We start from the raw sequence: 24,768 nt of genomic DNA on the forward strand, positions 1-24,768 counted from the left end.
ACACCCTTGCCAAAAGTTGTCAGCTACAAATTATCACAAAATAAAAGTGACCTTCTTTTCAACTCGAACTTAACAATAATACGACATTTTGGATTTTCTAGAGGAAGAAACCCTTCCTATAATAAAGGTTCAATACAGGATTATATTGTGCTGAAAAAAAGGTATTTTTCTTAGATTTAGCTATATACCTGTACGTATCTAGCTGAATGTTGGCACTTTCTTCCAAACTATTTTTAAAGCATTTTGAGATCAATGCCATATATGATAAAAAGTATTAAAGAATCAGGCAGCCAAACTTTGCACCATTTCCACTTCTTTCTGTTACAGACGTAACAACGTGATATTAGCATCTGAAAATTCTCCTTTAATTAAACTCTTACTGCAAAATTCCATTTCCACTCCCACTTTTGAATAACCTAATCTATAGTTTATGCCTCAGCCTTTTAACGATTGTCATACACTGTACACCGATACATATGTACATTAATCGTTCGTTGTCATGATTTCGTTCGTACACATGTCAAATATGTTTGGCGTTAACAACATAAATTATTTGTTAATCTGTCATCTGGGTCTGATGACATCCGCACTTTAGCACAGCGTGAAATTTACATTAATATTTAATTTATTAACATGAATGTACTTCCTGCCTTTACACCCACCCATCCACCAGCCATTCCTCCATCCAATCATTCATCATAAATCTCCCACAAGGGGTTTGATGAGAGTGGGAGGCGGTGACACATTCTGTGCTGACATCAAGTTGCCAAAGATAATCGTGTTAAAAAACAATTAACAATCTTTCTGTAAATCCTACACATTTTGGTGGAAAATATGACAGGAATTAACCAACGTTGGGTAATCAACTCGATTTTAATTAATTTAATTTCAAATGGAGGTAATTCAGTTTTGCAGTAACTGTAATTTTTGATTTAGTTGTAACACGAATATTTGGTAAAGGTGTGACAAAATGCAAATGGATTTCGTGGAAAGAAATAATTTTATTTTCTTTTATAGGTAACTATAAGAAACGAATATTTCACTCTGTTGGATTTGAAGTCAGAATAAATAAATAGGAAATTCACATTGAAATCTTAAGCCATGTAAATCTCAATCAGCAAAATATTGCTTAAAATAAGTCATAACGAGGCAAAGAAATGTCCTTTAGGCTTTTAAATACCTAACACTCCAACTTCATATGTATGACACATTTGACCCATCTCCATGGCAAAGAGGCAAAAACACAAATCATCATGAAGTACAAGAGACTTAAATAGAAACCTCGGGGACTACAAATTGGCACGAGCGTCGTAATGTTAATATTAACACAAAGCGAATATAACTAAATAAAGAGGAAAAAAACGCAGAACTAAGTAAAACAACAAAAAACTTGCCTACAGGAAAGAATAAATAAAAATGTCTACACGGCATGTGAATGTGTCAAACAAAACCCCTCCAACTCTACTCACATCGAATCATTCAAGCATGACACGATGTCCTGTCCTGATGGAAAACACAATGGAGGACCCACTTGGAATATCTGTCATCATCACATAATTTTCACACTCATCGAGGAATTTTTTCGCAAGCACACTTTGTAGATGTGTGTGGAGGGTGGGGATTTATTCCTCAGGACACATGTACAGTGTACACACACAAATGAATATAAATGCTGTATAATTTTATATACAATTTAAATGAAATGTTATCATTCGTTTTTTTTTTCTATTTTTTTCCTCGCTTCGTAAACATATGTACATAGATAGCTACAAACAATTATTCCGATATTCCAAAAAATCCATACAGCTGGAATATCGAAAACATCCGTGTGTCGCCAATTTTATCGATGCGACTGGTAAACATACCAATGCCAATACCCTCTACGTGGAAGTACATATGGAAATATATGAGATAGTTCAAATCATATTAACTTGATCAATATTCAATTCTATGTCTGTGGAATCCATTCTAGCCTCCGAACGAAATAGTAGGTTGATAAAATTTTACTCATATATGTGTGAGGTCTGGAGGAATCTTCTTATTAAAAATGGGCTCTATACAGGGTGAGATAAAAAAAACTGCAACAAACTTAAACGCCATAATTTTTACATTTTTTTTTTAATCTTATTGAATGAAAACCAAAAATGTCGGAAATACATCAACTTTTAGAATAAGTTTAGATTTGTTTGAATTGGCCACCTTTGACACGAATTATGGCCTTCAAACGGCCAATGAAACCGTCACACGTTACCAGAATGTTGCACTGCGGTATTTTGGCTCATTCCCGGCGAAGCGCTTGCTCTCGGTGTTCGACACTTTGCTATTTTTTAGTGCCAGTCTTGCTTTCCAAAATACTCCAGAGACAATAGTCCAACGGATTGGTATCTGGAGATTTTAGTGACCATTGTCGCTGGAAATGACCATTTGTAACCATTCTTGGGTGGCGCGTGCTGAGTGCGATGGTGCTAAGTCCTGTTGGAATGTCCAAGGCTTTAATACACCCCCTGAATATTTTCGCGACATTTTCGGCATTTATTCTGATGCCACTGTTGATTAATACGGTGTGTTCAGCTCACGAGCCATTTTTCGGCCACTTCGACAAGGGTTTCGATTAAGTCGCTTCTTTACTTTTAGAACCATTTCTGTTGATGTTGCTGTTTTCTTCCGTCCACTTCCTTGACGTCGGGCTACGCTACCAGTATCACAGAAACGAGCGTTGGTACGAGACACAAAAGATTTTTTCACATTTAAATGCTGAGGTGCTCTAACGATAGCCACTTGTGGTCTTCCAGCCAAAAATAAAGAGATCACACTATCGCGCTATCACGAATAACTTTTTTTTCTGGACAATTTTCACCAAATTTCTTTGGTACGCTTGTAAACATTATAGTGACGCTGGAATAATTTTAACAATTGTCGGACTGGAATCATTTTAACAACTGTCGGACGAGAGGCATTGAAATGATTCCAGTCTGAAGTTGGTTGCAGTTTTTTGCATCTCACCCTGAATAACTGTACCTCCCTATATTCAGTATTTTTATGACCGAAAATATTTATAATTTGAGGTTCTTAATGGGTAGAACATCATATGAACTGAAATTTTATATGCCGGCCCAGGGGCTCATATTCGGTATTTTTATTATCTTAGCTGTAACTTATTTTTTGAGAATTTGCAAATTCCTTCGAAATGGTGGAGGGTATTCAAAGTTCGTCCCGACCGAACTTACTGTTTTTTCACTTGTTGTACTCTCCACAATAGTCGATTTGAATATTGACAAAAGTTGCAAGAATTGTTAACGGATTTTATTTTTTTTTTCAAAATTCGGAAATTCTTTCCTACTGGTGGAGGGTATTCAAAGTTCGCCCCAGCCGAAGCTACATCTTTTTTCTTGTTTTTATTTTATTTTGAAGTTTTGATTTTGGAAAGAAATATTAAGTTTCTGTAAATGCTTATTTTTATAACTCTACTAAAAGTTAGAGCAAAATTACAACAGAATTCCTCACCTACATTTTGTCCTACTCTATTCAGTATTCAGGAAATAAAAATTGTGAAAAATATAGAGCTCTTCTGAAAAAAAAAAAAATAAATAAAAGCATATTTAATTACTTTCTTTTCTTTGGGAAATTCCCACAAATACCTTTGACAGCTAGAGAAAACTTCGGTTTGAATTCGCCACCTATCAGCTTTTTTTTTTGGACTGCCTTGAAATTCAGCGCTTATTACTCTGTAATCAAAAACGTTAGTTATGGAATGACTCATAAATAGATTTTCAATTGAAAAATTGAAAATACATATATATGAAGAGAATAGTACGTGGAACGATTTTCCTTCTAAACCTCAAACGGAAAAGAAGAACGTCGATTTTATCGGCGGGGAAAAGGAAATAAATATCATTCAGAAGTTTCTGCTTTCTACTCATACACACCTTCCCTAACAGATTTTCCGACATATCCCTGCATAAGTGTGTCTCTGTTCGCGTGTGGGTGTAAATATAAATATGAATGGAATTGTATGAATGAAATAATGTAATCGTAAAGTAAATCACAGGAAACTTAAGGAAAAACAGAAAATTCGATTATTCTGTGGTAGGTGGGCGTTCGTTTAACAAAAGTTTTCATTTTAAGTTGCCACCATTAAATTTGGCCAGAAAAGAAAATAAAAAAAGAAAACACAAAATATTGCTTAAAAATTCGCCAAAAGAAAACTTGAAGCATAAACAAATTAAAAAAAGTGTCTCCATTAATAATGGCCAACCGAAGAGGCATTGATGCGGTTCGTTTAACTTAGTTATTGGATTTGGTAAAAAACTTCTTTTTATTTTTTCATGGATAGAAGCACTCGAGTGTAAATTGTTGATGCCCAAAATGCAACATCTGTACGGCACTTGATATCAGGGTTTTAATTGGGTAATGAAGTTTTTTAACAGCCTTAAAGGGAGTATTGAATATTTAAAGTCCTGTCGAGGGAACACATTGCTTTGCCTTTATATATTCAATTTTTTCTGAAGAAATTATACCGAACAGCTGTTGAGTCACCTTCATCCATGCTGTGCAGTATTTTTCCTTTTGTCACCCCCTCCTCTCTCTCCCAGTTTCTCCAAAAAATAAATATTATCATTGTGGTTTTTTGTATTGGTGTTGGTAGTGGTGATGGTGTTGATGTTGCAGTACTTTTAAACGCCATCCATCTCTGCGCAGTGTCATTGAACTTCGTCCAGACACGTTTTATAAATGAACTTTCTTTTATAACCTCATTGTATTACATCAATAAGCAGATGCAGTTTCTCTCTTTTTTTCTCTTTTTGCAGATACTGAGGATGACTTTATGACTTCTTAGATGTTTTATGACCTTGTCGAATGATTATGTATTTTTATGAATGACAAGCGACTGGTTTTTATTAGAGCAATTTTGGGGAGTACAACAAATAATTGAAATATAATAACGTGGTTTGTGGCTGGAAATTTTGGAAATTTTGATCATTATACTTATGAAATTGGGATGAATTGTAATAGTTCGATTCAAAAATGACATCGGATTTTGGAATTGGAGTAAATTGTAATAACTATTTTCTGAAAAGAAACAGTTATTTAGAATATATTGAATTTTAGTACAGGTGAGATGAAAAAAACTGCAACCAACTTCAGACTGCTGTCATTTCTAAGCCACTCTTCCGGCAGCTGTTAAAATTATTCCACTGACAGCTCATTATATTGTTTACAAGCTTACAAAAACATTTTGGTGAAAATTTTCCAGAAAAAAAAGATATTCGTGATGGAATTCAAGCGTGATAGTGTGATTTCTTTACATTTAGCTAGAAAACCACAACTGGCTATAGTAAGAGCACTCCAGCATTTAAATGTAAATTTGTGTCTCGTACCATCACTCGTAGCCAGTAGCCCGACGTCAAGGAAGTGGACGGAAGAAAAGAACAACATCAGCAGAAATGGTTCGAAAAGTAAAGATGCTACTTGATCGAAACCCCCCTTGCAGTGGCCGAAAATGGCTCGTGAGCTGAACATATCGCTATATTCCATTCGGCAGATAATGAAAAATGTTCTCGGGGTAAAGCCATTAAAATTCCAAAAAGTGCAATATCTTACACATTAACAGAACGAAAATAAACTCAAAAGAAAATATTCTCAAAAGATCTAAAGAGTTGCTTCGCTTGCCCGAAAGTTGTGAACTGCCAAATTTATTTTTCTCCGATGAGAAAACATTCGTTGTCCAGCAGTTTGTAAACAAACAAAATTAACGTGTTTACTTGCCAAAGAGGTCAGCTGAAAATGTGCACCTTCGTTTGGCCACCAGAACTCAAGCTCCGACCATGGTGATGGTGTGGGCCACCATAACAGTCGATGGTCGCTCTCCCCTCGGATTATTCGACAGTGACATTAGAATAAATGTCGAATATTATAGCGAAAATATTCTGGAGGGTGTACTAAAGCCTTGGGCACGCAAACATTTTGTCCGCAGACCTAAGACTTTCCAACAGGACTCAGCACCATCGCACTCAGCACTCGCCACCTAAGAATGGTTACAAAATGAGATTCCTCGCTTCATTTCCAGCCCACAATGGCCACCAAAATCTCCGGATACTAATCCGTTGGAAAATTGAGTCTGCAGTATTTTGGAAAGCAAGGTTGGCACTAAAAAATACTAAAGTGTCGATCACCTCAAGCAAGCGCTTTGCCGGGAATGGGTCAAAATACCGCAGAGCAACATTCGGGCAGCGTATGACAGTTATATGGGCCGTTTGAAGGCCGTAATTCGTGTCAAGGGTGACAAATTCGAACAAATCTAAACTTATTCTAAAATTTGATGCTATTTCCGACACTTTTATACCCTCCACCATACTATGGAGGGTATATTAACTTTGTCATTCCGTTTGTAACTCCTCGAAATACTCATGTCAGACCCAACAAAGTATATATATTCTTGATTAGAGTAAAATTCTAAGTCGATTTAGCCCTGTCCGTCTGTCTGTTGTAATCACGATATCTTTCGAACGAATTGAGAAAGAAGGCTAAAATTTTGCACACGTGTTTATTTTTCCCGTAGGAAGGTTAAGTTCGTAAATTGGCCATATAGGTCCACGTTTTCATATAGCCCCCATATAACGATACCTCCCGATATTATTCGCCGGAATTGTTTCAAATTTGGTATTTGAGATTCGTAATGGATACTACAGCCTATGACAGAAAATTGTCTGTGCAGGTTCACGTCTTCGTATAGCCCCCATATAACGGTACCTCCCAATTTTCGGTATTTTGATGATTTTAGCGACATTATTCACCGGAATTATTTCAAATATTATTTCGGCTATATTCGGTATTTTTAAAATTTTAATAGAATTTTTTAAGGATTTTATTTTTTGAAAATTTCCAAATTCGTTTCAAATGGTGGAGGGTATTCACAGTTCAGGCGCGGCCGAACTTACTGCTTTTTAACATGTTTTGCTAACGTTCAATAAAATTAAAAAAAAAATTAAAAATTATAGCGTTTGACTTTGTTGCAGTTTTTTTATCTCACCCTGTACGTTCCAGATTTTGGTATAAGTGTTTTTTTTTTTTTTTTTTTTTGGTTGTAGAAAAATAAATACTTATAGTAAATACCTTCTCCGGGGGTATTTACTATAATTATTTATTTTTGAATAACCCCTACATATGTATCCCACGTTCACTATTCCAACCAATTTGGTATGATGTGTCTCAAATTTTAGTGGAGCTGTTGGTTTAATTTTGGCTGAAAGTCGGTTTTTTGCAATTAATTTGGAAATTTAAAACTAGAGTTTATAATAGTCAAACTTTTCAACTGTTATATCTAAAATATTAATATACTTGCATTAAAGAGCTTTAAAATGTATTTTCTCTATATCATAGAATTTTGCAATTTTGCGTTCTCTTCCAAATTTCATAACTGGAAAACATCGATTTTTTATCACGAAAAATTGATTTACACAAAGAGTGTTTCTTTGGTATGTGATTCAGTATTTTCGGTTGTTATTAAAAACGATACATTTTCATTTAGAACTCAAAGTTCCTTTCACTTATAATGCACTAACAGGTGTCTCAGCTACCATTTATCACCTCTCACCCCAAAAATTAATTCATTAAAACACATTCCACCTTGACATTTGGTAAATCCGCATTCTGTCGGCTAAGATACTGGCATTTGCCGGAAAACATCTAACAACAACTTGCTTTATAATCTGCTTCTTCTCACTAACAACTCCAACTAAACCCAAGCCAGGACGTCCTGTGAGTTCCTCCCGATGTGGGCTTTTGTTTTTCTTCTTTCCACAAATGTCACACTAAATATATTTACTAACAATGTTGCGTTCCTGATGAAAGTAAGTAGCTCCTAATGCAACATTTCGCAGAAACCGGCAGCCAGCGTTGGCTTGCGGTTCTCCAGGCCCTCGAAGACTGCCAGGACAACTGATTACTTTACAAATCTGATTAGTGTTGGTTTTGTATAGCCACGGTTCCAGTGGTAATTAACTTTGATGCTTGGTTTATTGTTTTGCTTCTGTGTTCTGCTTCAGCTTCTTCTACTCCCACAAAGTAAAGTGGGGAAAAGTATTTGTGGGCGAACAAAAAAGACTAGTTATCACACAGACAGACACACACACGCACAGAAACCAAGACAACACAGGCGTGGTTGTGGCAGCCTTGCGGCACCCTAATTTGTGGAAAATGTCTGTTTTCTCTGAACTGTATTGATAAGATGTGAAGTGGATTTTCACAGAAGAGGAACGAGCCCGCACACACACACATACACAGATGTACTTAATACTTCTTAACTTTTACTTTGCTAATGATTATTGTTTGTGTGTTTCTCTGTGTACGCTTAAGCTGCACAGCAGAGGAAAGCAAAAAACAACATCCCAACAAAGTAGGGGAGCACAATTCCTTTATTCCATTTAATTTCTGCATTGCTTTGACTGCTTTTGTTGATTCCTTCTATTCTTTCGTATTTCCATCATATTTCTTAAAAGACAAATTAAAACTAAAATGTTTATGTTTTATTTCTTGAAAATATTTCAAGGCGGTCAGCAGAAAAAAAAGAGAAAACGAAGCGAAATAAAGAAAAGATAAACATTCCCACATTCTTAAGCAAATAGAAATTGTTCGATGAAACTTTCAGCAGCAGTTTGTGATATCAACAGGGTGGGAAAAACGGCGTTCCCTCGGCTTAGCTCAGCGAAAAAAGGAACAAACATTGCTGGAAGGGGGATAACAAGCAAACATTTTTTCTCAGAAAGAATACAAACGCCGAATAAATGTATCTGCATAAATAAGACTGTGTCCTGGGAGACTATGTCGGTATCCTGTGGATCACACAGGAGCATAGAAATTGTGATACATTGTGTTGCAGTACAAAGGAACTGCATCGAAATTGAGTTAGATTGGTGGGGAATTTAATATATAATTCATACTAATTATACCCTCAGTCACATGGCTAGAGAGGGTATTTAGCAGTTGATACGCCCGACACGTGCCTCATCGAAATATCGATTTTAGACCCTAGGTATCTTCGCACCAAATCCGTGTCAGGACATATGGAGTCGATCTAGCAATTTCCGTCCGTCTGTACATCGTAATATTATTATCAAGCTTAGATCGAGTTCGAAGAATAACAATATCGGTCCACTCCTTCTACCTCCCTCAGAATAGGTCGATATTTTCAAAAAAAAAATATATATTTTATTGCACAGAAAGAGAAAGGATAATCCGAATTTGCTCCAACTTTGCAACTGCTAATATTTGCATCAGTGCTACGTCAGGTGCGAAAATGGACAATATCGGTACACTCCATCAAGTACATCTCCCCACAAAGGGTAAAAATTTTGGATAATTATAACACTTATGAAATGTGATGTAAGATTCCGATTTTCTTCAAATTACACACATCACAATATTTTTTATTAGCCCAAGGTCTAGTGTGCAGGTGGAATATATCGCTTCACTCCTTGGTACCTCCCCCACAAAAGGGTCCACATTTTCAATTTTCATGAAGATCATAAAACCCGAAATTAACATCCGATTCCATTCAGACTTGGTACAACTCAATATTTCATATGCATAAGACATGATATAAAGATGATAGAAATCGAACCATTCCCTCTGGTACCTCCCCCACAAAGGGTCAAAGTTTTGAATAACCAAAACGATAATAAAATCCAAAATAAGCATCCGGTTCTCTTCATATTTCACACTTCCCATTATTTCTACTAATACAAGATCTACTGCATATGCGATATATCGGTCCACTCCTTCTGGTACCTCCCCAAAAAAGGGACAACATTTTGAATATCGATGCAGATCATAAAACGCGAAATTGACATCCGATTCCATTCAGACTTGACACATCTCAATATTTCACTCAGCACAAGATCTGATATAAAGATGGCGGAAATCGAACAATTCCTTCTGGTACCTCCCCCACAAAGGGTCAAAGTTTTGAATAACCAAAGCGATTATAAAATCCGAAATAAGTTTCCGGTTCTCTTCATATTTCACACATCCCATTATTTTTACCAGCACAAGATTTTCTGTGAAGATGGGATATATCGGTCCACTCCTTCTGGTACCTCCCCCAGAGAGGGCCAAATCATTTTGAATATTCTTGAAGCTCATAAACGCGAAATTAATATCCGATTTAATTCAGACTTGGCACAATTCAATTTTTCCATCAACAAAATTTTTTTATAAAGGCGGTAGTTATCCAACGATTCCTTCTGGCACCTCCCCCACAAAGGGTCAAAGTTTTGAATAAACAAAACGATCATAAAACTGGAAATAAGCATCAGCTTATCTTCAAATTACACATATTACAATTTTTTTCTTAATGGAAAATCTGGTGTGAAGATGGAATATATCGGTCCACTCTTTCTGGTATCTCCCCCGGAGAGGGTCAAAATTTTGAATATCCATGAAACTCATAAAAAGCGAAATTAACATCCGATTCCCTTCACATCTCAATATTTCCATCAACACAAGATCTGTTATACAGATCGGACCATATATTCTGGTACCTCCCCCACATAGGGTTCAAAGAAAGAAAGCGAAAATAGCATCCAACACTTGTACCTCACGCACATTTTAAAATTTTCCAAAAATTTTCTCATATAAGATGACGGAAGTAACCAATATAGCCCAAACCTATATCATATTTATATATTTATATCATATTTATTTAGTTCCCATATGAAATTGTCAACAATTTGAATAATCATAGCAAAAGTCAAAATATATTTAAATAATCCAACATTGGCTGAGGGTATACGCATGTCGGCAAAACCGAGTGATACTTTTTGACTTATTTTAAATAAATTTCACACATATTTTGAGATATAGTTCCGAGCTACACAATAGGAAATATATATGCAGCGATTATGTGATTATATTATAATTATATTATTATGATTTATAAAAAATCTAACTCGATTTGAAGATAATTTTCTATGTATTATAATATGCCAGATTATGTGCAGTGTACACTCCGCTCAAAATGATTAAGAAATTTTACCATATAACCTAACCTTAATTTTTACAATATTATTTCCTTCATGCATAGCCCTTTCCTTTTCCTAAAATATTTCTCCCACATTTCATAAATGTAAATGTGTGTGTGCGTTTGCATGTAAAACTAATTGCACACTAATTGAGTTTGTTAAGAAATTTGTTCAGCCACACAGGCAGACAGAGAGAGAGAGAGACACTCATACGAACGAACGAGGGAACACTCCCCCCAAAGACAAGACGACTCACAAATGAAAGATCTAACTCTTGCAGTAGCATGAGATATTCTCTTTCAGTGGAATGGGTATTTGCAGGGAACTTTTCATCACAACGGCAACAACAACCACATCTGGGGCAGAGTGCATCTTAACAAAATTTTGTGACATCATCGCCAACATCAGGGCAATTCTACCCAACTATGAATGGCAGCCACTTGTTTTTCATTATTTTGAGATGCCTTCAGGTTTAATGGCAAAATTACCTTTCAACTCATCTTCAAGGATGTGCACCAAGGAGATGTTCAAAACTTGCACAGCCAATGCTGGAAATGTTAGCGTTGTATGCGTTCTTGTTGTTGTTTATGTTATGCTGTTATGCTGGGCAAATGCAGTTCATCTTCCGCCCTCACAGAGCAACACACACTCACACTACACATATTAATCAAACAATTTATATTTTTGCATCTTCCTCCTTATTTCGTCAGCTGGTGTGGGGGAGCGGTAGCCGACGAGTGCTCACAACATGTATTTACACTTAATATTCCCACACGAAAACATGTTTCGTTTGTGGTGGTAGCTAACAGACAAAATTGCCAAAAGTTCCATCATCAGCTTTGATATGCTCTTTTCCGTTTCTCATTTTTTTTCTTTTGGTTTTTTGAGTAGCAGAGGATTTGTAAACATTTTAACGGATTGCTTTCTCTTTAATGCATTTATTGCTTTCCCCATGTGTGTGTGGCTTGTTCAGTTGCCAGATTTGTGGAATATTTTATGCATCTGTTTAAGTAATGGGAGCGGATCTGTTTATATGACATGCTTTGGGGATTGAGGAGCTAATTGTGGAATCATACGTATGATGTGGCAAATGTCGAAAATGAAGCTATAAAATTACATTTGAATTGGGATATACAACGAAAGTAACAAAGGAAGATATGGAGTGGACCGATATATCCCATCTTCACAGCAGATCTTATATTAGTATAAATAATGGGATGTGTGATAAATAAAGAAGCGTATATTATTTCGGATCTTATAATCGTTTTGGCTATTCAAGACGTTGACGCTTTATGGGGGAGGTACCAGAAGGAATGGTCCGATATCTACCATATTTATAAGAGATCTAGTATTGATAGAAATATTGAGATGTGCCAAGTCTGAATGGAATATGATATTAATTTCACGTTTTATGAGCTTCGTGGATATTCAAAATTCGGACCCGTTGTGGGGGAGGTACCATATACGATATATTTCATCTTTACACCAGACCTTTGCTTAATAAAATTACTGAGATGTGTATAATTTGAAGACAATCGGACTGTTACATCCCATTTTATAAGAGTTATAATTGTTCAAAATTTTGAACATTAGGGAGGTACTACCGATATTGTCAGTTTCGCACTGACCTAGCACTGATGCAAATATTAGGACTTTCAAAGTTGGAGTAAGATCGGATTATCCTCTCTCTTTCTATGCAGTACAATATTTTTTTGAAATGTTTGACCTTTTGCGGGGGAGTTACCAGAAGGAGTGGACCGATATTGCCCATCTCCGAACTCGATCTAAGTTTGATAATAATATTACGATGCGCCAAGCTTGGACCAAATTGGATACTCCTTGGAGAGTTATCGTGCACAACAGCCAGCTGGACGGACGGGCATCGCTAGATCGATTCCAAATATCCTGAAACGGATTTGGTCCCATGAGACCTAGGGTCCTAAACCGTTATTTCGATGAGGCACGTTTTGGCTGTATCAAATGATATATACCCTCTGTAGCCATATGACTGAGGGTATAAAAATTTACTTTAAAACGGGACTTCGAGGATAAAGATTCGTAGTCCACATATTATTAAAAGATTGAATCATCATCGCCCAGGCAAAATGGCTGAAGCTAATATGTCAATACTCTGCATCTAAAAAAATATCTCACTCATCTGCACAAAAAAAATCGCACTTTAAACCTACTAACTACTAAGCGATCGGTGAATGCTAGAAATCTAAGTTGTGAAAAAATGTACTCTTAGAGTAGTGTTGGAGAAAAATTGCAGATTTTTTGAAAAAAATGACTCCAAAGGTACGAGTAGTATTAAAGTACAACATGCGTTACTGAGTTATTAGTGGGAGATATTGGGGTCATACTTTGTGCAGTGACATTTTTCCTGTAGCTGAAAAAATTAAGGTAAAGGTCAACCAAAAATTAGCGAAACTAAGGCTAAAGCTGGGAAAAATTAATTTGGAAATATTTCAGTCAAAAAGACCTGATTTTGTACAACGTGAGATTTTATTGGGCAATTAAATTTCGTTGAATTCAATAACATACAACTCGATTTTTCTTTTCTTTACAATTATTATTTTTTCGAAATAAATTTGTTATTTTTTAAACTTTCTCTTATTGCCGGATGTGCAATATAAAATCTCTACAATGTTTTATTTGATGATTATCTATCTTGCCCTACAAGTGTACTATTTAATAGAATCAATTTTAATTGGGATACACCATTATCCAAAGCGACAATATAAAATTCTAATTAATTTTCCCATTTATTAAAATATAAGGATTATTAACACATCCACATTCTTGGATGACCACAATACCGGTTTTCAGTATTTAAACTAATTAAAAATATAATTATTTAGATACTCCAAAAACACTAACAATGTCCAACTAAGACTAACTCAAGTGTCATAATGCTCTCACATACAGCTACATTTTATAGGAATCGCATAAAGTATGCACAGATACCTTAGTCTTCCTCTTGCGCTCTCTCTCCCTCTCTCGCTCTTTATCGTTACAAAGTAAACAGAGACATTATTGCGGTGCAAAAAACCCACACACATACATACCAAAAAAAAATAATCTACAATACCTCGGTGACACATTTATGATGGTAATGACTCCGCAAGCCATAACATTATTTTATTATGATTTGTATGCGTCCGCCATTGGGAGAGTCGAATGACGGCAATGTACGCGGAGTATGGGCGAATGTTCATTTACCACTTTATGTTCGCAACAGCAGTGACCGGCTGGTTGCTTTGGCAACGCAGCTACCAAAGGCAATATATATGGAAGCCCGGTTCTTATGCTGGTCAGCACGAATGACAAAATTTTTTTTTCAGATGTAATGAGCAATTTCACTTTCATTTCTTTATGCAGATCATAACTGTTTTAAAATGTATATACATTTTGAACAAAGTTTGAGGTTTAATTCTTGGAAAATTATAATTAACTATTTTAATAGTATAATTTATATCATAACTTTGTTCATTTGATTATCACTTATATTAATAGATACAGTTCGGGAGAAAAATAAAATACAATAGCAATTGAAGTTGATTATAAGTATGGGACGAACAAATTATAAGAATACCTTTTCGGAGAATTTAAGACTCAATCTTCGAACCATGCAAATATATTTGTGGGTAGATGGACACTTCGAGTATGATTAATTATATTATTAAATAATACATCATACGACACCGAGTCCAGAAATTAAGATTAAGAACTAATTTAGAAGAGCAATCTGGTCTATAATTTGTAAAAAGTATACATTTTGTGATTTTCAGGCAGTTTTTAGGAAGGACTCTCTAGACTACATTAAGAAGATTATATTACATTTGTGGCTATGGCTGTGATTTTTTAAAGAATTTTTGAAAAAAAAAATACCACAGATTTAGATTTTAGAATAGAATTTTAGAATTTTCATAGTATATTTAAGGAAGCCGTAATATTGAAAAAAACTAAATGTTTTAAGAATAGTTTGGGAAGTCCTTTTAGGACCTCAATCGTAATTTTTATACCTTTCACCATATATGTTATGGAGGATATATTAATATATAGTTATAGTTATTTCCGACCGAAAAGAAAAAAAAATATATATATATATGGCATGTTATAGAAAGCTAAGATTTTGAATAGCGTCGTCGTTTATCTGCCGGCAGGTCAAGATCGAAAATATGGTACATTGGTCAACGTTTTCCTATAGTTTCCACATAATTGTACCTCCCAATATTCGGTTTTTGACGATATTTGCCATCAATTCTATCGAATATTTTAAAAATCGATGACAAAAATTGTCCTCGCTGGTCCACACTTCCATACAGGGTAAGATAAAATTAAATTTTTATTGAATGAAAGCAAAAAATGTCGGAAATAGCATCAAATTTTAGAATAAATTTAGATTTGTTCAAATTGGTCACCTTTGGCACGTAATATGGCCTTCAAACGGCCAATGAAACCGTCACACGCTGCCCCAATGTTGCTCTACAGTATTTTGGCCCATTCCCGGCGAAGCGATTGCTTGAGGTGATCGACACTTTGGTATTTTTTAGTGCCAACCTTGCTTTCCAAAATACTCCAGACAAAGTATTTCAACGGATTTTTATCCGGAAATTTTGGTGGCCATTGTGCGCTGGAAATGAAGCGAGGAACGTAATTTTGTAAACATTCTTGGTTGGCGCGTCCAGTCCTGTTGGAATGTCCAAGGTCTGCGGCCAAAATGTTTGCGTGCCCAAGGCTTTAATACACTTTCCATAATATTTTCGCTATAATATTCGGCATTTATTCTGATGCCACCGTCGATTGAGTTCTGGTGGCCAACCGAAGGTGCACATTTTCTGCGACCTATTTGGCAGAGTAAACACAATCATTTTGTTTGTGGACGGACATCGAAGGTTTTCTCATCGGAGAAAACCAAATGCGGCAATTTACCACCTTCGGCAAAGCGAAGCAACTCTTTAGCTCTTTTGAGTCTAATTTCTTTCTGTAGCGGCGTAAGTTCTGGCAGTTTTGGAATTTCAATGGCTTTACCCCGAGCTCATTTTTCAATATTTGACGAATGGAGTATTGCGATATGTTCAGCTCACGAGCCATATTTCGGCCAATGCGACTCGGTTTTCGATCAAGTCGCTTCTCTACATTTCGAACCATTTCTGCTGATATTGCTGTTTTCTTCCGTCCACTTCCTTGACGTCGGGCTACGCTACCAGTATCACGGTAACGAGCGATGGTACGGGACACAAAAGATTTATTGACATTTTAATGCTGTAGTGCTCTAACGATAGCCACTTGTGGTTTTCCAGCCAAATATAAAGAAATCACACTATCACGCTTGAATTCCATTAAGAATAACTTTTTTCCGGAATATTCTCACCAAAATGCTTTTGCGTGCTTGTAAACAATATAATGAGCTGTTACTGGAATAATTTTAACAGGTGTCGGACGAGTGGCTTAAAAATGACAGCAGTCTGAAGTTGGTTGCAGTTTTTTCATCTCCCACTGTAAGTGATACTTAATTTGGTATTGGATGAAGGGACAGAATTGGAATCTCGAATTTGATATCAAGGTGTATTATGATAATACGAAGGGTACAATTTTTGTTATTGGTTGAAGGAATAGAGCTGAAATCCTGAAATTTTATGTAGAGGTGGAGGTGTTTTTGTAATGTGTGCTATATAAACAAAAAGTACTAAGTTGTGCTAGATTTGGTATAGGGTACGGCAATATGGCTGGAGTACTGAAACTTGATTTTGAGGTCTGTTATGAAATTAGGTTTTCCACCCTATAATTGTTCAAAAAGTACTGAGTTTTACTAAATTTGGTATGGAGTGAAGGGAATGGACTGGAACATGAAGACCGGCATAATATTTTGTCCCAAATGCCCTATTCATATATTCATGAAGATTCGTACTTAAACATAATTATTTAAATCTTCAATAAACCCCTTAAATTAGCTACACTTTTCTCTTATACCGTAACTTTTATAGTTACATAAAATCTCTATACGACAAATACAAAAATCTCATTACCTTAACCAAATGACACCCACACAGCAATCTAATATCATACTATTTCCCTTTGTTTTTGCAATTGTTGTAGATGAAAATTGGGCATTACCAATGGCCATAGCTGCCAACATGCATATCCCATACAAAATTGAAATCGGAGAAGATGATGTACGTGACCTGCATGCGGAAGATCACTTTGGCAAAGGTAAGTGCGCAGTGACAATCATTCACACGCACGCACGAGCGCACACACACAGCCACCCACACAGGAATACATACGCACACAAGCAAAGAATGCTGGACATTTCTCCTTTATATGTAAATTTCATTTTCAATCGAGCAAATCTTCTCATTACGACCGGCGTGGGTGTGTGTGTGGGTAACAGCATTTGTTGTTTGTCTTGTTGTTGTTAATGAATCCGTTGTCTCTTTGTGTTGCAGCAATTATCATTACGGCACCAATGAACGATGACAGCACTCTAAGGCTGCTAAGCCAATTGGAATCCTTGGCCCACACCAAGGTGCTGCTCATTGACATTGTGGCGACATCGTTTAATGCCGAGAATCGCTTCTACAGATATCTGACACGTATTAATCCCGAATCGGCCCTAATGTCCAATCTGCTGCTGTTAACCGTGTTGAGTGACAACTATCGGCATTTCCTTAATGTGGCATTCGATGACAATGGCATTAACTTGGTGCAGAACTTTCGCCAGAATCGCAAACGCAAGGAAGTCCAGCAAAACGCACAGTCAGCTCCAACGGATGATGGCAGCAGAGGCGATTGGCCCATTCATTTGGACAAATCGGTAACAAAGGTTCTGCATTTAAGGGAAAACGAAATTAATGACACCACAGGCCAAAGTGGCCATGAAACTCCAGCCGAAGGCAATAAAACAGCTGCAAATGCCACTCATCATCATAGCCATCATCATCATAGCCATCATCATCATAGCCAGGATTACAATGTGAGCGACAAATTACAGCTGTTGTACGAATGGCTATTACCTTGTCCATACTTGAACAAATCTCGTCAGGATTTAAATGATATTTGCCAAAACTATCAGCAATGCCTGGACGATACGGTGGGCTCGCCCTCAAATGAAAGCCTCAACAACACCGTGGCAGAATTGTGCCGCCCACACTTCAGGGAATTTGATGAACAGCGTTTAATAGAGAAACTTCGTAGTTTTATAGATTTTTTCAACTTTTACGATTTTCTAATTGCCAACATTGTACCAGCCACACCACCACGGCCGGTGAAGGACGCGGCAAGTGACACGGCAAAAAGTTTTGCTAAACCCTTAATTAACGAATCGGAACATGTGCCAAAATACGACTTCATTGTACTCGATGTGGTGCGGAAGGGGGCGACGCTAACAAGTCCTATATCCGTTGTGTCAAAAGCCACAGGCAGCAACGGCGGAAGGCAAAAAAGTTTTAATGCCAATGCCAACAATGCCAGCGACACCGCGAAAACCACCACCAACACCAACGCCAGCAACAATGACAGGAAGCATTTGAAAACTTTATCATCGGCCGCCGACGTCGGTGGTGTCAATGCAACAATGCCTGGCGCACGATCTGCAGCCGCCTTCAAATGGCGACCCCTGCTGATACTGGAGCAGCACGAAATCCACTTGAAGACATACATCACCCACTCAATACGGCCGGGCTACGATGATTGGCTTTTGGTTAGCACGGCCCAACTTTGGCAATGCGGTTCGATTTGTTGGACGATTATTGCCATCTCAGCCTCGCTGTTGATGGCAATAATCTTGGCGAGTGTGGCTGCCGGTATTGCCATGCGGTGAGTACTTGAACAATAAGAACAACACCAACAACACCAAAATAATAATATTTGGTTTAGGAGGAATCAAAAGTGAACTCAAAGCGAACTCAGAGAGAGATCACAAAGTTTGGCAATTTCATGAAAATAAAAGTTTTTTCTCAGGTGCTGCACTTGATGTGAAATTGAGTTCGTCGAAGAAGAAGAAAAGCGGTTATTAAAAGATATTTGATAAATGTTTTGTGAGGATATTAAATAGTTTGAGATGAGATAAAATAATAAAAAAAATTCTAAAATATCAAGTGGATACACGTAAAAGTAGATACAAAAATTAAAAAAAACTATGGTAAACACAGGAAATTTTAAATTAATTCGGAAGAATTCGAAGTTCTAACATTTGAGATAACCATTACATGAGCGTATGCCAAAACTTAAATTCGTAATGAATAAAAAATACTGAATTTCTTCGGTATATCTTTTGAGGGATACGATGTTGAAATAGACCATTAGGTTTGATAGATGCTTATAATTGAGGGTGCACTTAAATGGGGGGCTATTCCAAAACATGGAATTTTCAATCCTTTATCTGTCATAACAATATGGTTCAAACCTGGCACTTTTCAATATTTGTATCATATTTATTTAGGTCCGATGTGAAATGGCCCATTCTACTCCGTAGAGAGTAAACAATCTGAATAATCTTAACAGAAGACAAAATATATTTAAATAATCGAACATTTGTTGAGGATACACTTCTGTCGGAAAAACCTTCCGATACTTTGTGTTGTTTTGAAGATTAGTACTTTTCGTATCTTTTTAATACGAATTTCCAAGAATACCCATTTCGATTAGAAATTTGAAAAGCAATAATCAATTTCCTAATATCAATATTTAGCACATTTTAGTACTTTTTGCGCCCATTTTATACCTTCCACCATGCTATGGAGGCTATATTAACTCCTCGAAATACTCATGAAAGACCCAACAAATTATATATATTCTGGATCAGCGTAAAATTCTATGTCGATTTAGCGATGTCTGTCTGTCTGTCTGCCCCTCTGTCTGTTGTAATCTTCTTTCGAACGAATCGAGATAGAAGGCTAAAATTTTGCACACATATTTATTTTGCCAGTAGGCAGGTTAAGTTCGTAAATGGCCCATTTAGGTTCACGTTTTCATATAGCACCCATACAACGATATCTCCCTATATTCGGTACTTTGATGATTTTAGCAACATTTTTCATCGGAATTGTTTCAAATTTGGTTTTTGAAGTTCGTAATGGATACTACAGCCTATGACAGAAAGTTGTCTATGCAGGTACAGGTCTTCGTATAGGCTTCTCAAATCAGTACCTCCCTATTATCGGTATTTTGACGATTTTATGTACAATACACGCCGAAATTGTTTGAGATGTCGTATTTGAAGATCGTAATGGATGCTACAGCCTGTGACAGAAAATTGTCTATCCAGGTCCAGGTCTTCGTATAGCTCCGATGTACGGTACCTCCCTATGTACGGTATATTGATGATTTTAGCTACATTATTCACCTTTTTTTCAAATTTCGAATTTGAAAATGATAATGGCTTATGACAACAATGCCTATGTAGGTCCACGTCATATAGACCCCAATATAACGGCTATATTCTACATTTTTAATATTGTAACAGAATTTTTAACAATTTTTATTTTTTGAAAATTTCCAAATTCGTTCAAATGATGGAGGGTATTCAAAGTTAGGCCCGGCCGAACTTACTGCTTTTTAACTTGTTAATCTTCATCTCTTTTTATACCCTACACCACAAGGTGGTCAGGGTATTATGTCTTTGTGCATTTGTTTGTAACAGGCAAAAGGAAACGAGATAGACCCATAGTTCCTTTTGATGATCTGCATAGAATAACATTCTGAGTCGATTTATGCATGTCCGTCCGTCCGTCTGTCCATGTATTTTTGTAAACAAAGTACAGTTCGCATTTATTACCCTATTATGATGAAATTTTGCACAAATCATTTGTTTGGCCCAAGGACGAACCCTATTGAAATTGGAGATAATCGGTCAAAATTTAGATATAGCTCCCATATATATCTTCGTCCGATTTGCCCTTTATTGTGCACCAAACGTGTAATATCAGTCCGAATAGTATGGAACTTTGCACGTATGATCAGATTGGACCTGAAAATAAGTATGCCAAATTTGATCGAAATCGGTTCAGATATAGCTATAGCTCCCATATATATTGTTCATCCAATTTGTTATTTTTGTCCTCCGCAGCCGTAATATGCACTCTGTAACAACAATATTTGGGGAAATATATCAAATACATCTTAGAAATACATTTGCTAAATTTTATCGAGATCGGTTCAGATTTGGATATAGCTCCCATATATAACTTCGTCCGATTTACCTTTTATTGTACACCAAACGTCTAATAGTTGCCCAAATGGGATGAAATTTGGCACTTACGACCGAATTGAGTCTAGAAGCTAGTACGTTAAATTTGGTGATGATCGGTTCAGATATAGCTATAGTTCCCATATATATTGTTCATCCGATTTGTTATATTTGTTACCCACAGCCGTGGCACTCCGTAACAACGATATTCATGGAAATATATCAAATACAGCTCAGAAATATCTTTGCCAAATTTTATCGAGATCGCTTCCGATTTGGATATAGCTCCCATATATATCTTTATCCGATTTCAAATTAATTGTGCACCAAATGGGTAATACAAGTCCGAAAAAGATACAAATGCTTCGGCATATTTAGCCCATTGAACTTTAAATTATAATTATAATCATAGCGTGTATGATTGATTTTAATTGTTATGCGCAGCTCTACTAAATTAGGAAAGTGGTGTAGGGTATCATAAAGTCGGCCCCGACGTACTTAAAGACTTTCTTTACTGGTTTATTTTATTTTTTATATTTATTTATTTATCTATTTATTTATTTTTTTTTTTTTGTTTTTGTTATAGAAACCCTCAAATACAAAAGTAGAGGTCTTCCGTTTTATAGAACCTTTCGCGCCAAAAAAAAAAAAAAAAAAAAAAAAAACAAAAAAAACGATTCTGGCTTCCTCATTCCTTCACGATTTTGATGATTTAGTCTCTGAATACAAATTCTTTAAGGCTCTTCCATATTTTATATATAAAACATTCTACTTTCTACAGGCATTTTATGCACGCCTTTAAAACCTTCTATAGGTCCTCTATATAGAGGATCATATAAAGTTTCTTTCATAGACTCTATATATGTCTGCAATACGGAGAAGAGGTCTCCTGTATATAGAAGATATATATTCAAGTAACATTTGAAATAGTTAGGTTCCACAAGAGGTTAAACAAGGCCCTTCGTAAGAGTATTGCCCTGCATTGGTGTCATGTACAAATCAAACAAACTATAACATTTCTTACAACATAGTATTATCACCGCCAATTTTATAAAGCTCTTATTGAAAATGTGGCTAGAGAACCTAAAACACCCGAAGCCGGTCTGTACCGTTTTTTGAGGCTTTTTGTAGAGTGAATATAAAATTTAAAAATCGGACAGACTTAAGAATCATGCTAGATCTATATTATACTTTCAATTTCCATAATGATTATTTCGAAATATTACAAACCGATGCTAAGATTTAATGACATTCAAATGGTCCTTAAAATATTTGATATCATATTTTTAAAAGCATTCTCAAATACAATATCTAGTACTCTAAATTGAAATAAGGACATTGTTTGTATTCATATTCCAATTCCTAGTTCTAGAAATGCTACTTGGAATCCTTGCTTGAAATATGTGTGATTAGTTTCACATAAAGTCAATAGGAAATGGCCTCCCGGTTAATGTCAGTATAGTTTTCCTTTGAAATAAATTTCATCATAAATACTTTACTGCCTCACCCCCATACACATATATGTTTTTCATAAACTTATACATACATTTGTTTATCCTTTGTTCTGTATGTTACTATTTGTATAAACAACAACATTTCTTGCACTTTATCTATTCCAGTAGCTGTGATATACAAATACTCTCCACTGTATGTGTGTGTGTGTGCGTTTGTTTGAAAAACCCCTCTTCATTCATTGTATGAGCATAATTGTTCTTGTTGTATTTTATGTTTCCACTAAAAGAGGCTCTTTTGTCTTAACTTAATTTTTTATGGGCCTTTTGTTATTTTATTTTGTTATTCTGTCATATCACAACAGCATTTACTACTAAACCACAGAGTAACGCTCACACACTAACACACACGCATGCACGCACACACACACCGACACACAGATGAGTAGCCACTTTTACAGCCATAATGGCATAGATGATAGTTATGATCTCTCTTTTTTTGTGTAGTCATCTTTTATGTGTGAGTGAGTGTGTCGGTGTAGTGGTCCAGGATAACAGCTCATGAGTTGAAACAAAGTTTTAATAACCGTTATAATACATAAACCATTCAAAGAGTTTTGAAAAAAAAGTGAAAGTATAATCTCTGGCATAATTATTCTTGACAAGGAGAATAAAAGGAAATCCTGAAAAAAGACTAACAGAGAAATTTTGTAATGAACGAAAAGGCAAGGTAATAAAATGATGATATTCAACGCATAGAGAGAGAGAGGGGAGTGTGTTTTGATAAGATTTTTAATCTGAGGATTTAGACACAACACAATGAGAGAAGTTTTGATGATATCAGGTAAAGCATTATCTACATTAACCCAGCAAGGTCCGATTATATCCGAAAAAAGAAATTTAAACAGTCATTTAGAGGCCTTTGTTTCACACAAAATAAAATCCATGTGGTACATAATAATAATTCTAGTAGTATTTCCAAAATTATTATATTTGGAAATACTTAAAAATTGTGAACTCATTCGCTTATCAAATTTAAGGAAATTAGAATGGAATAGGACTCGTATGGAACTAAATATTTAACAACAGCTTCCACGCCTGTTTTAAACGTTTCCTAAAATATTTTCTCTTAGATCATAAGTAGTTTTTGTTAGTCATTGAAGAGCTTTTTTTCTACCTCGAGCTAAACGCATTTCTACATCATTGTCTCGACATTCTATAATGCAAATTGTCTCTTTATGTTGAGTGGATCATCCCTTTTGGCTCCATCCGCTCCCCTTCACATTTATTTCCACGTTTTTACCGCAATATAACATTCTCAAAGGCTTTACCGCAACAAAGAATATATTTTTGGTTTGTAACCTTGGTAGTCTCTTTTTATTTTTTTTTTTTTGCAGCGAATGGGCATGCAGACACCTGTTGGGATGCTATGCCTTCGAGCCTTCGCACAGCAACCAAACGTTACGTGGTATTTACATTTTTATATATATAACCGACCCCCAGAGAGATTGGCTCGACGCGTGACAATAATTCGATGAACTTTGTTGACATTCGTTTGCGATTTGTTGAGACACGTTGTTGTATAATATGAGTGTTCACATATAAATGCATATGTATATGTGTGCTCATGGAAAGGAAAATGTGTGCCAAGAAAGTTTTGATGCCGAATAATTTATTGATGTAAATTTATGAAGGGTTAAATAGTCATACCATAGACTTCATAGAAAGTCACTCGTTTTCTAAAGGTAGAATATAGGCAGAACTTTTCACAGGTCATCAAGAAGACCTAAGAAACTATCTACAAGTTTTCTATGCATAGAATATCTTTTATAGATATCCCCTAGATGGAGGACTTGTAAAGGGTTTTTTAGATAGAATACCTCCCACAAGTGCTATGGATATAGGACCTCCTCAGGTCTTCTAAAGATAGAAGATCTTCTACATATATTCTTAGATACAAGACTTTCTACAGGTCTACTAAAAATGAAATAGCTCTTACATGCCGTCTATGGTAAAGAGACCTAATACAGGTTTTCTTTGAAAAGAAGGACGTCCACCGTTTTCTATATATTGAGGATCTTCTACAGGTCTTCAATAGATAGACAAC

General features: G+C 35.9%; 1 protein-coding gene across 1 annotated transcript in view; it reads left to right on the plus strand.

Annotated features, from left to right (window-relative positions):
- The window catches only part of LOC101900915 (uncharacterized), a 97,060-nt gene that overhangs the window by 61,764 nt on the left and 10,528 nt on the right, over positions 1–24,768 (plus strand). The window contains exons 4-5 of the mRNA XM_059118063.1: positions 17,121–17,234; positions 17,471–18,839. Of these exons, the coding sequence (XP_058974046.1) occupies positions 17,121–17,234; positions 17,471–18,839 (1,483 nt within the window). The remainder of the gene's footprint in view (positions 1–17,120; positions 17,235–17,470; positions 18,840–24,768) is intronic.

This window comes from Musca domestica, unplaced genomic scaffold, assembly GCF_030504385.1.
Source record: "Musca domestica strain aabys unplaced genomic scaffold, Musca_domestica.polishedcontigs.V.1.1 12, whole genome shotgun sequence".
In the NCBI taxonomy this organism is placed as follows: domain Eukaryota; kingdom Metazoa; phylum Arthropoda; class Insecta; order Diptera; family Muscidae; genus Musca; species Musca domestica.